This window comes from Rhincodon typus, chromosome 22 (assembly GCF_021869965.1).
Source record: "Rhincodon typus isolate 14 chromosome 22, sRhiTyp1.1, whole genome shotgun sequence".
Lineage (NCBI taxonomy): Eukaryota > Metazoa > Chordata > Chondrichthyes > Orectolobiformes > Rhincodontidae > Rhincodon > Rhincodon typus.
Window position 1 is genome coordinate 32,660,665 of NC_063353.1, and position 14,422 is coordinate 32,675,086.

The 14,422-nt window shown below is 40.7% G+C and overlaps 1 protein-coding gene across 1 annotated transcript in view; it reads right to left on the reverse strand.

The window, feature by feature from the left end:
• The window catches only part of shank3a (SH3 and multiple ankyrin repeat domains 3a), an 886,564-nt gene that overhangs the window by 343,096 nt on the left and 529,046 nt on the right, over nucleotides 1–14,422 (reverse strand). The window contains exon 14 of the mRNA XM_048610479.1: nucleotides 3,252–3,365. Within this exon, the coding sequence (XP_048466436.1) occupies nucleotides 3,252–3,365 (114 nt within the window). The remainder of the gene's footprint in view (nucleotides 1–3,251; nucleotides 3,366–14,422) is intronic.

The following is a 14,422-nucleotide window of genomic DNA, read 5'->3' on the forward strand; positions in this document are numbered from 1 at the left end:
ATTGCACCGTTAAGATTTAGTTAGAGTCATACAGCAAAGAAACAGCTTCTTTGGCATACCCTGTCTATGCTGACCAACACCAAATTGCACTAATGCCATTAACCTGCACTTGGTCCATAGCCGACTATGCCCTTGCATTTTAAGTGCTCATCCAGATGCTTCTTAAACATTGTGAGAGTACCCATCTCTGCTACCCTCTGAGGCAGCACGTCCCATATTTCTACCACCCTCTGGGGGGGAAAAAAATGATTCTTCAGACCTCTTCTAAACCACTTACTCCTCATCTTAAACTTTTGCCCTCTTGTCTTAGACATGTCTGCCATCAGTAAGAGATTCTCACAATCGACGCTAACTAAACCACCCATAATTTTGTATACATCAATCCACCCCCTCATCAGCGCCAGCCTTCTCTGCTCCAAGGAAGACAAATCCAACCTGTCTTTCTTTATAACTGAGATCTTTCATTTCAGACAACATCCTGGTGAATCTCCTCTGAACCATCTCCAGTACAATCATATCCTTTTAATAGCATGATGACCAGAACTGCACAAAGCATTCCATCTGTGGCCCAATCAATACTCTTTCAAGTTGCAAAAACACTTCCCTGTTCCTATATTCAATTCCCTGCCTAACGAAGGTAAGCATCCAGTATATCTTCTTAGCCACTCTATTTACCTGTGCTGATACTTTCAAGGATCTATAGACTTGGACACTAAAGTCCCTGTGTTCCTCAGTACTCCCTAAGGACCTACCATTCATTGTGTAAATCCTCCCCTTATTAGACCTCCCAAAATGCATCACCCCACATTTATCAGATGTAACTTTCTGCCCAATTTACCAGCTGATCAATAACAGACCATAGCACAAGACCATTCTCCTCACTGCTAACAACACCACAAGACCATTCTCCTCACTGCTAACAACACCATCAACTGTCATGCCATTTGAAAACTTATTAATCATACCTTCTGCATTCACGTCCAAGTCATTAATGTATCTTACAGATAGCACGGGTCCTAGCACTGATCCCTATGGCACATTGCTGGTCACAGGTTTCCAATCACAAAATCAACCCTCCACTATCATCCTTTGCCTCCCGTTTGTAAGCCAAATTTTGGATCCAGTTTGCCAACTTTCCTTTTCCCGTGGGCCCTAACCTTCCGGATCAGCCTTCCATGTGGGACCTTGTCAAAGGCCTTACCGACCTCCATGCAAACCATATCAAGTGCACTAACCTCATCATTACACTTAGTCATCTTTTCATAAAGCAATTAAATTAGTCAGGCAGGATCTCCTTCCTGTAGACTGGACAATCCCTGATTATTCCTTGCTTTTCCAAATATTGATTAATCCTGTCCCTCAGATTGTTTCAAGTAATTTCTCTGATGTCAGACTAACTGGTCTGTAATTACCGGGCCTGTTCCTGCTGCCCTTCTTGAACAAAGGAACCACATTAGCTATGCTCCAGTCATCCGGCATGTCACTTGTGGTTGGTGACGTTTTAATCACCTCTACCAGGGCCCCAGCAATATCCTCCCTCGCCTCCCAAAGCAGTTGTCAAATCCATAAAGAAATAGGTTAAAAATTGTTCTCTGTATCTAACACCATCACAAAAGTGTAAAGCCTATGCCAGGTAAAGTTCTGTGCAAGTCATGATACATTGAGAAATGAAAAAAGGACTAATTGAACCATGTAAAGATCCAGTATTTAAAAGTTGTTAGACTATAGATAACCACAGGCAGGCTATTATCCTTGAGGTTCGTTGGCTCGCCGAGCTGGTTTGTTGTTTTGCAGACGTTTCGTTACCATGCTTGGTAATATCCTCAGTGCAGGATGTTACCCAGCACGGTAACAAAACATCCGCACAACAACAAACCAGCTCGGCGAGCCAACCAACCTCAACACCCACAACCCGAGCTACAGATCTACTCCAAAACCTTAGAGGCTATTATCCTTGTAACAGTGAAGATTGTTAAAATGTTCTGCTTAGTCAAGAAGCTGTGAAATGAGATAAGACTATATCAATCCCATTAAGAGTATATGGTCTAGTGGTATTATCACTGGACTGTTAATGCAGAGACCCAGGTAATGTTCTGGGGACCTGGGTTTGAATCCCGCCATGGCAGATGGTGGAATTTGAATTCAATAAATGTCTGGAATTAAGAATCTAATGATGGCCATGCTGATTGTTGGAAAAACCCATCTGATTCACAAATGTCCTTCAGGGGAGGAAAACTGCCAGCCTTACCTGGTCTGGACTACATGTGACTCCAGACTCACAGCAACGGGGTTCACTCTGAACTGCCCTCTGGGCAATAAATACTGCCTAGCCAGCAACGTCCTCATCACGTGAATGAGTACAAAAAAAATCCCACTGTCAATGGAAGGGAGCACAAATTCTGAAGGCCCTTGGATAACAATGACTTAAAGCAAGTTCAAGGTACCAACGTGGAAGAAGAGTTAGGTAATTACTGACCAATCAGATGGACAGAAATGACAATATGGCACAGAATCAAGACGGACACAGAGTGTAAAATAAGAATTTGTAAGACACTGTGCACACAGCATCATTAAGTAGAATATAGTACAAAGGATGAACCACAACCAAGAGACACAACGCTGCAGCTAACTGGACGTTAAGGATGGGTGTATGACAGCAGGGTCTAGGCAGCACAATCCCAACAAATCTTCTTTATAAAACTGGTGATTAGTTATGGCATACCACAGCTCAGCACTTTCCAAACATCACACTGAGACATACATTGACTGCACCTGGAGGATCATCACCTTGGTGAGAGATGCTCTTTGGCCTGCCTGAAACTTGTTGGTCTTCCAGAACCAGGATATGAACTTGACTGAGTATCGCAGACTGGCACATCTCAAGATGCAGGACGTAGGTGCTGGGCGACGCACTAAAGCTTGGGGCAGCTGCCGCCAAGGCACAACGGGGAAAGACCACTGTCTGAGGTCTTCCTGCTGAAGTTAAATGCAGGTCCGTTCAGTTATCAGACCCTCCCAGTGTCTCAAATGCACTTAAATATAATCTGGTTCCAGTAAGAAATGCCTTTGGTTTGTTTGGATAGAGAAAAACTCCAATGTTTGTTTCCTTGATATGTTACTGAACTGTGTTTGTGGCTATGTACATATACAAAGATATTTTTAATGAATAAAGTATATTTTTGAAACACAATAAACAGCTCAGCACTTTCCAGATGATTTCAGTTGTCAGGAAATGGAGTAGCCATCCTTACCTTGCCGTGCATTGTACTGTCTCATTTGCACCTCCTCCACACATTCTGCAGCAAACCAGCCAGTTCGACCTTTCACTGTTCCTTCCCAGAATCCTCCCTCACCGATGCTTAGCACTGCAAGAGAGAAAGAAGTGATACATTAGCATTAGGACTACCTTGAAATGAACTAAATCTGAAGTAGAGTCAATGCATGGTCACTATCTCGCATATTGTCTAGAGTCACTGATAACATGCTTCACATGTACAGTTACACACACATGTCATTGGGAAAAATCACTAAAAAAACAAATATTACTTGGAAATGAATGTACTGGTCATAGTGGGGCTCCATTTTGAAGTATATTAGATGAGCTGGACCAGTATATATCATTCACAATTTTTATTGTATTCCTTCCTTGAGAAAAAAGATGCACACACATGTACATGCGCGCACACACACACACACACACACACACGTGTGAGCATGCTCCACCACCCCAGATCAACACGCAGATCATGTGCACAGGATGGTGTGATTGAAATTAACACAATAGATAATTTTGGATTTCTGAATGTGGTGTATGTTTGAGCTGCCGTAGAAAGTAATCAACAGCCATTTTTTAAAAAAACCTTCATGGTATAGGTGCATTCCTGGAAATTTCAGTGGTTCTCTTGTATCTGTAACTGTCCAGAGAAGATGATGGTATCACTGCAGTCCATGTAGGGCAGCTGTTATGAAGGGATTTCAAGGGTTTTGACTCAGTGGCAACAAAGGAACAGGAATGGAGCTCCACTTAGATGATTCCAGCTGATATTACTACTGGACAAGTCAGATCCCAGAATGAAATCTGGCTTAATAGATCATTCAAACAAAAACAAATGCAGTCTTTCACTGAAACATAAGCATGCTAGGATGTAGATTTGGTTTGAACAATAAAACACAGGTTTATTGCACAAGTGAAATAAAAACAAAATGAAACAAACCAAGCTTTCTAAATGTAACACAGATTGAAAGATTTTAAAATGCACTGTAAAACAAACTCCCATCTTCTGCCAACACCATCACTTTACAGTTAATCAAAATTCAGAGAACTTCCTTTCCCCATGAAATTTGTATCTTTGACTTCACTGTTTCTTCCTAGTTTTGGTCCTGTGAGCTGGGAGGTTTTTTTTCCTCTCAACTACCCACATGGCTGAGATCTTAGACTTTCTCAGCTTTAAAAAACTAAATCAGGTTTCTAACCAAACATTCATTGTTTGGAAGGTTCACAAACTGCAGCATCTTATTTCCTTGACTGCTCTGAACAATCTCTTTTTTTTAAACTTAAAGGAACTATCTGACATTTGCATGTGACTTCAATCAGGTCTGATTCAGAACGCCCAAAAAAAAACTTTCCAATCTTTGGGTTTTCCTAAGCGAAAAATCAATCCTTGATTATTCTGAACCCAAAGATTATTTCTTCCAATGCTTTTTCTATCATGTTGTAAAACCACACAATATAAAACAAAATCTATTAACACTCCAGGAGGCACATAATGGTGCAAAATCATGGTTCTGAGAAGATTGACCAAGTTAATAATTAAACCAATTTTAAATAAAGACCAAATTTCACATGTCACTTGTTTGAAATTCGAACTCTACCAAAAAAAAACTATATGCCTTCCCTAAAGAATAATGAGAATGTATATTTAAGAGGCACTTTCATTTCCCAACAAAAAATCTTTTCAACCTTATTTCTACATCACATTAATGTAATAATATATTGATATTAAACATACAAATTTGTTATGACAACCATATTTGACAAAACTCTATTTCTGCATCACCTACAGCATCTGCCATTTCCCTTTCCAGACACATGAATAATTCTTAAATTGTACAGCTGGAAGATTAAGCTCCACCAAAATAGCAACACATTCTTGCTCCAAAACTTTCCCATAAAAATCAAAGGAGCATTGTCTGTATAAATAGAAGTTTCTTTCATATTGTTGGTGATGTATGTTTCAAAATGATGTTGAACCAACACAATCTTTACATTGAATTCTCCTGTTGCCATGTGGTCAGTTACTGCAAGTAACAACACAGGTCATTCAACCACCCACTTCTCTCCCCCACCCCCCTCCCCCACACTGCTCATTGAAGCCTCCCTAAACAGCACCCCCACAGACAGCACTGGCATCAACAGCCAATTTGACAGGCTTTGCATAATTCAACTCTGCTAAAACTGATGCAGCTGCCTGCACAGCTTTCACATCGCCAAAGGCACATGCTGTAGATTGACCCACAATGCCTTTAGGGAGGGAATTCCAGAATTTTGTCGCAGTGACAGTGAGAGAACAGCGATATATTTCCAAGTCTGGATGGTAAGTGGCTTGAAGGAGAAATTGCAGATGGTGGTGTTCCCTGGTAACTGCTGCCCTTGTCCTTCTAGACAGAAGTGGTCATGGGTTTCGAAGGTGCTGTCTGAGGATCTTTGGTGAATTTCTGCAGTGCATCTTGTCGATAGTACACACTGCTGCTACTGAGCATCGGTGGTGGAGGGAGTGGATGCTTGTGGATTTAATGCCCCACAAGTGGCTGAGATGGTGTCAAGCTTCTTGAATTTGTTGGAGCTGCACCCATCCAGGCAAGTGGGGAGTACTCCACTGCTCTCCTGACTTGTGCCTGGTAGATGATGTACAGGCTTTGGGGAGTCTGGAAGTGAGTTACTTACCACAGTATTCCTAGCCTCTGACCTGCTCTTGACGCCACTGTATTCACATGATGAGTCTAGTTGAATTTCTGGTCAATGGTAATGAAATAACTCCACAAAGGTCGGTATTTTGTCACCAAGTCACCCTTTATTTACACGTGCATTGTACATGACACTGACCCAGCTGGCTCATAGCCAGCTTCCAGAGTGAACAGAAGCCTTGACACTGCTGTTTATATCTGTCAGACTGGGCTCCTTGATTGGACCAGATTAACAGCCCCAATCAAGGAACTCATATTCCATAATATCCATCTGGCTGGCCTCTTTGTAATCACTCCAGGTCACTCCCAGGATGTTGATAGGCAGGAGTAAATTCAAAATAGCAGGTATGTTCACTTCTCTAGTGCTACTTGACTTTGTCCGAGTGGACTACCCTCTTGTGGAATGACACACGACTGAGATGATTGACCTCCAACAACCAGAACCACTACCCTTTGTGTTAGGTATGAATCCAATTAATGCAAATTCTTTTACCCCCTGATTTCAATTGACTTCAGTTTTGCTAGGGACCTTTGACTTAACACTTGGTCATTTGCTATCTAGATGTCAAAGGCATTACTCTCATCTTTCGAGTTCACTTCTCATCCTGACCTCAATATCAGTAAAAAGGTAATGGCCCCCAAATTATCTTGTTGTTCTGGAGAATTAGCTGTACACATAACAAAGCTCTTATAGTACACCCACAACATTGGCATTTACTGTACAAAGTGGAAAATGTTCCATCTGCAAAAAGTAGTAAAAATACAATCTGGTCAATTACTGCTCTGTCAGCATACGCTCAAACATCAGCATAGTGATGGAAGGGGTTGCTAACAGTGCTATCAAATGGGATTCACTCACTAATAACCAACCACCTAACCCCAGATATCATTACTGCCTTGGCCCAATAAAGCTAATAAATAGGTATGAACTGTTGACATATAACTCTACTGGTTAAAACCCCAACCCTCTTCTAGAACTGCACACACATACACACAGATGCAGACAAACGAAAAAGAGAAACATTGGTGTTAGAGATGGAGTATAAAAAAAAAATTGGGATAACAGTTAAAGGACACCAATCATCAGAATTTAATGGGATGTTTGTTTTATTGCCAAAGTCCTTCAGTTCTCTGATCCTTTGCTTCACGTTCCTTCACTTCTTCATAGAAGGCACACAGTGACTAATTCACACATTATAAAGTCTCTTGAGTTATTGGTTAAGAGCAAGAGCTTACAGCAACTGCTGGGAGATTCAACTGACTTTCTTTAGCTTCAGGTATTTTACTGGAGAGATAGACATACACCACATCCCTGTCCAGAGGTCTGACGTTTTCTCACTGGATTGTTCACAGCCACAAGTTATCTAGCTATACAGAAACCAATGAGGTGTCATCAGGTTGATGACCTTTGACATCCACACTAGTCATGATTCCACAAACCATTCAGTAACCTGTTGCTGAGTAAATTTCACCCTGTATACACAGTGCAGTCTACATACACCTTCCCTCGCTACTTGCAAGGCAATGGTGTAACCCCAACTTGTAATGACTTTCATTGACTTGCTTTGTGAAAGTACAGCAATTCCTTCTTTAAACTCTGGTAAAATATCCTTCTCCTCATTCAGTCTACAATCAGGAATAATGTAAAATAAAAAGAGGCAGTGTTTAAACTTGGTTCACACCTTAAGAATGGTCACTTTATGAGTGGTCAGCAGAATGTAGAGATAGCCCAAATTTTGCTTGATATCACCACTTTGATGTTTTAGTACATTAAAGGTGCTAGATAAATTTACATTGTTATTTATTCAGGACATGAATAAACTAATTTTTGGATACTGAGAGAATCAAGGGACATGAGGATAACAAAGAAATCCTCATAACCTTGCTTTTATGGCTTTCACAGCCATTACACATGTTCAAGTGCTTCAATACCAATGAAGTATTATGATGTGGAGGTCCCGGTGTTGGACTGGGGTGAACAAAGTCAGATGTCACACGACACCAGGTTATAGTCCAATAGGTTTATTTAAAATCACAAGCTTTTACAGCGCTGCTCCGTCACTTCACTGCACTTCATCTGAAGAAGAAGCAGCACTGTGAAAGCTTGTGATTTCAAATAAACCTGTTTGACTATAACCTGGTGTTGTGTGCTTTCTGACAATGAAGTATTAATTTTTATAATGTGAGAAACAGATAGGGTGGGAACGTTGAGTTAGAAGATCAGCCATGACCTAATTGAATGTGAAGAAGATTTGAGGGGTCAAATGCTCCAATTTCTTACCTTCACTTTCACGGATATTGATGAAATCAGCCTAACATTGAAATGTTGGGGCTGTCACCTTCTGAGAATTATTTAAAATTGTAAAGAAGCATTGATTCTTTTGCAATGAGACTCATGCTGGCAATAATTATCTGATAAATGTGTAGTTTTGGACATGATTAAAAGATCAATCTCTGGGATTTGCTGTACTGACCTTTCTAAATTTCACTGAATGTCTCAGACAGCTAAATTAATAAAACTATTAAAGGCCTCTGGTCAGTCCGTTATTAAGTAGGATCATTCAAAGCACGGATTCATCCACAACTGGAGAACAATGAAGTAAAGAAAGGGAAGCTCAGATCTGAACTGAAAACATACTCGAGGTCCAGGCAATTATTTATGTAACAGCTGAGGAACCGGTTTAGAGCCTAAGTACAATTTACTGGACCTGAGCAACACCTCCAGAAATCCAACTATTAATCAGTTACTATAAACAAACACAGCTCTAAGATACAGTGAAACATAGGTACAGGACTAAGTCAATCAGCCCCATGAATTCTTCCCATGAAGAAGTTATGCAAAAAACATGTACATCATTGGCCAGGCTTCATTTATAGTATTATAGCTGTAGGAAGTCAAGACCTTGGACAGAAGGCTGAGCAGAATAAGAAGAACTGTACCAGGAAACAACTGATTCGTATAGAATCATAAGATGGTGACAGCATCCGAGGATGCTATTCAGCCTATTATGTCTATGCCAGCTCTTTACAACAGCAATTCAACAAGTCTCATACTCCTTTCTGTGCATGTTTTATAATCAGGCTGTTCAGAGATGTTATTATGCCCCTCTGGAACAGGTGGTGCTTGAACCTAGGCCTCTTGGTTCAGAGGTAGGGACACAACTAATACACCACAAAAGCCACACCCCTTTTCCCATAACTTTGCAATTGTGTTCTCTTCAGATGTTTATCTAACTCTCTTTTGAAAGCTACAGCTGAATCCGCCTCCTCCACACTCTCAGGCTGTGTTTTCCAGATCCTAGCCATTAGCAGAAAAACAACTGTCCTCATATTGCCTTTGGTTCTTGTGCCAACCAGCTTAAATCAGGTCTCCTGGTTCTTGATCCTTTTCCCATTAGAACAATTTCTATTCACTCTGTCTAAACACCTCTTGACTTTGAACATTTCTATTAAATTTCATCTCAAACTTTATTTTGCCAATAACAATTCCAGCTGCTCCCATCTATTGACATAACTGAAGATCTTTATTCCTGGCACTATTCTTATAAATCTACTCTGCACAAATTCTAAAGTCTTCACATCCTTCTGAAGTGTGATGTTCAAAATCAGACACAATTTCGGCTATACCAAAGCTTCACTGAGGTTAGTCATAATGCCCTTGTTTATGACTGTGAAGCCCAGGTTTCCCTCATTCATTAATAACTGAGTTCTCATTAATTTGTGCACATCCACCCAAGGTTTCTCTTTTCCTATGATCACTTTCAAATTTTAATCTTTATAATGCCTCTCCTATCAAATTGGATAACCTCATAGTCCTCTAGTTTAAATTTTATCCCCCACGTCTAGCCATCCAAGCAACCTGTCTATGGCCCTTGAAATCTACCAACCCTCACAGTTCATGATACCTTGAAGCTTTCAATCATCTTCAGACTTTGAAATTGTGCTCTGTGCACTGTCTGGGCCAGTAATATTTATGAAGAAAAGCAAAGGCCTTGATACTCACTCCTGTGGAATGCCCACTGTCTAATACCCTCCAGTCTGAAAACAATCATCCACCGCTACTCTTTGTTTTCTGTCACTCAGCTAACTTTGTACCCATGTTGTCACTGGCACTTCCATGGACTTCAGCCTGGTTGGCAAACTTATTGTTTGACTTTTCTCAAATGACGTTTTAAAGTCTTGATTTATATCAACCATTACCGTTCATCAATTCACTGTGTTGCCTCATCAAAAAACTCAATGAAGTTAGATTAAACTAAATCACCCCTTAAAAAATCCTTACTGTGTTTTAATCCAAATTTGTCCAAGCAACTGTTAATTTTCTTCCAAACTCTCATTTCTATAACCTTTGCCATCATTGAGGTTAAAATGAATGGCTTGTAGTTGCTGGCTTTATCCTTACAGCACTTTTTAAAGAAGGATATGACACGTGCAATTTTCAAGTCCTCTGGCTTCATCCCTCTAAATGGGTTGAGAAGATTATGGCCAGTGCCTCTCGAATTTTTATCTGTGATTCCCTCGGCATCATTGGATATATCTGATCCAGTCCTGATGACTTATCAAAATTATTATAGTCAGCCTGTCTCATACCTCTTCTTTATCAATGTTTAGTCTATCCAACGTATTACCTACTTCCTTTTTCATGATGACTTGTACAGCATCTTCCTCCTTGGTAAAGACAGATATAAAGTATCATTTAGCACCTTAGCCATAACTTCTGTCTCCAGAGGAAGACTCTGCTCTCTAATTTACTCCACTCTTCTAATTAGCCTCTTACTATTAGATGCTAATGGAAGACTTTCAGATTCCATTTTGTGCTAGTTACAAGTCTCAACTCATACTCTCTTTGCCTCCCATTTCCTTTATCACTTTCCTTTTGAACTTTCTAAACTCAGACTGATGCTCATTTATATTAGTAACTAGATATCTGCCATGTGCATGCTTTCTCTATTCAGTGAAGTCATTCCATTATATGATGTGGTGCAATAACTCCTCTTGTGTCAATTTTTTATTCCCTTCTCCAAGAGCTCTAACAATGTTGGAGTGCTGCAGGTGCAAACAGCTTGTGAAAATGATAAAGTTGTGATATGTAGAACATAGAACTGTTCAGCCCAGGAACAGGCCATTTGGCCCACAGTGTTGTGCCAAATATGACATCAAATTAAACTAATTCCTTCTGCCTGCCCTTGGTCCATATATCTCCATTCCTTGTATATTCATGCGCTTATCTAAAAGTGTCTTAAATACCTCACCATATTGGCCTCCACCACCACACCTGGCAGTGAATTCCACACTCCTACCACTCTGTGTACAAAAAACCTGCCCCTCACATCTCCTTTGAACTTTCCCCCTCTCACCTTAAATGCATGCCCCTAGCTTAGGACATTTCAACTCTGGGAAAAAGATCCTGGCCATGAACCTTTTCTATGCATCTCATAATTTTATAGACTTCTATCAAGTCTCCCATCAATCTCCACTGCTCCAGAGAAAAGTGGAGTTTTTCTAGCCTCTCCTTATAGTTCATACCCTCTAATCCAGGCAGCATCCTGGGTAACCTCTTCTGCACTCTCTCCAAAGCCTCCACATCCTTCCTGTAATGTGGCAACCAGAATTAAATGCAATACTCTAAGAGTGGCCTAACCAAAGTCTTATAAAGCTGCAACATCCTGAATCGTACTCAATTCCCTGACCAATAAAGGCAAGCATGCCATACACCTTCTTTACCACCCTATCTACTTGCATGGCCACTTTCAGGGAGCTATGGACTTGAATTCCAAGATCCCTCTGTACATCATGCTGTTCAGGGCCCTGCCATTAACCACACATTTCCTTAACATTTGATCTCCCAAAGTGCAGCGCCCCAGACATACCCGAATTAAACTTCATCTGCCATTTCTTGGCCCACATCTGCAACTGATTTATATCCCACTGTATCCTTTGACAACCTTTTACACTACCCACAACTCCACCAATAACTGAGCTCTGACTCTGTGGAAGTTCAAAACTAGGGGGCATATTTTTAAGATGAGTGGAGAAAGATTTAAAAGGGACCTGAGGGGTAACTTTTTCACACAGAGGGTAGTTCATATATGGACTAAATTGCAAGAGGAAGTCATAGATGCGGGTATAGTTACAAACATTTAAAAGACATTTGGACAGGTACATGAGTAGGAAAGGTTTAGAGGCATATAGGCCAAATGCAGGAACGTGGGGCTAGTTTAGCTTGGGAAACTTGGCCAGCACGAACGAGTTGGACTGAAGGGACTGTTTCCATGTTGTACGACTCTATGATTTATAGATTTACAGAATCCCTATAGTATGGAAACAGGCTCTTTAGCCCAACAAGTCCACACCAACCTCAAAGCATCCCACCCAGACCCATCCCCGTATGGCCCACCTAATCTACACATCCCTGAACACTACAGACAATTTGACATGGCCAATCCACCTAGCCTGCACATCTTTGGACTGTGGGAGGAAACCGGAGCACCTGGAAGAAACCCACGCAGACACAGGGAGAATGTGCAAACTCCACACAGACTGTCGCCCGAGGGTGGAATCAAACCCAGGTCCCTGGCGCTGTGAGGGAGCAGTGCTAACCACTGAGCCACTGTGCTGCCCAATAACCAGAATTCAAATTGAATTGTGACAAGTTAACACAGTTGAGGGTGCTTAAGAACAGTATCAATGTAATCAGTAGGTTAAATCCATCTGCCAATGTCCTTCTACAATTCATTGGTACTAGACGAGTAATAAAGATTATAATTGAGTGCCTGGTGCTTTTGAAGTCATTCTGTCAGTCAAGGACTATTTTGACTAGATGCCAAATTGCTTTTAAGTGGTCACTCTCATCGAGAATAAAAAATCAGTATAATGCAGTATTAGACACCAAGGTTATTGCAGGAAATGTTGGCACAGTTCTCCTCAGCTAATGCTGCTCAATATCGCAAGGGTGAGCCATAGATAATGACTTGGCACATTCATTAATATGCCTGTTCGCTCAGGATATTGATGTACTGTAAGTTGTTACTGAAAAGCACATACATTGGGATTCTTCTGCCCAGCATTGGATGCAACACAACAACAACTTGCTACAAATCCTATTTCTGGGCCTTATTAGGGCCAGGACCCCCCTTATGGCATTAGGCATAATTGAACTACACAGCTAATTGTTACAATCTGGAGTGCATCACCTGAGAGAATTGTAGCGAGATTCAAAACAATTTTCAAAACGGGAATTCAATACTCAGAAAGAAGATATTTTCAGGGCTATAAGGAAATAACAGGGGAACATGACTAACTGGACAGCTTTTCAAAGAGCACATGCACTGACATGATGGGATGAATGCTCTGCTTCTGTAATACCCAACTCTATGATTTACAGTAAAGACCAATACCAACATCAAACCAAGCAAAGTATTGGTTTACTATGCTGTCTGTTCACCTCAGCCCAATTATCATCTTTCTAACCAGTACACCATACCAATGACTTTCAGTATAAGACCTGGAGTTCTCTAGCCTGAGAGAAAAATTGCAAAATGACAACTGCTCATGTCAAATACTGAATGCCAGAAGATAGTCAATTCCATGAGGCATCATAGATGATATCTGTTCTTGTAATTCATGTATCCTATTCATATATTCATATCATTAACTGAGCCATGTATGTGTGAGAGAGAGCATGTGTATACGAGCGAGAGTGTTTGTATGTGTGCAAGTGTACGTGTGCGTATGAGACAGAGCATGTGCACTTGTGTGTATGAGAGAGTGAGTTTGTGCGTATCAGAGAGACTTTCTGTATAGAAGACAACAAATTGGTGGAAAAATTTCAGATGGGGTGAATAATGCACAGTTTCGAAAAGATTGCTCACATAGTTTTGTAAATGAGTAGAAAGAGCATGACTAAACTACTAAATTGAAATGTCAGCCTAGATTATGCTCAATACCCAGAGTGAAGTCTGAAATCTCAGCTTTCAAATCGAGAGGTGAGAGTGCTACTGACTGCATTAATATGATTCAACTGAGAGTTTCAAGATTATGCAACAGTGCTGATCAGTAAATGTACCATGCAATGTGAAAACAGGTGGAGAGACTGAAGGGGAGATGTGTGAGATGTATGAAAACTGAGTAGCATTTGGCTCTCATGACCCTTTGCTGTAGCTTGTTAGCAGTCATTATTTCTCCCTTCAAAGACTAAACAAAGAACAAGCCAGAACAATAGCCAAGGCTGTTAATTTGCTCAGCATCCAACATCTAACTTTCTGTCACAAAATGAAAACAAAAATTCCTTCCATTTTCACTACAGAATACTCCTTTGGCATCAGGGATACATCAAATTGAATGCAACACTCTGTGTGGTTTACATGATCCTGGTAAGGAAAAGATTTCCCCATATTTGTTGTCTTCATGACAGAAAGTATCTCTCTCAGATGCACACTCTCATTCTCTCTCACACACA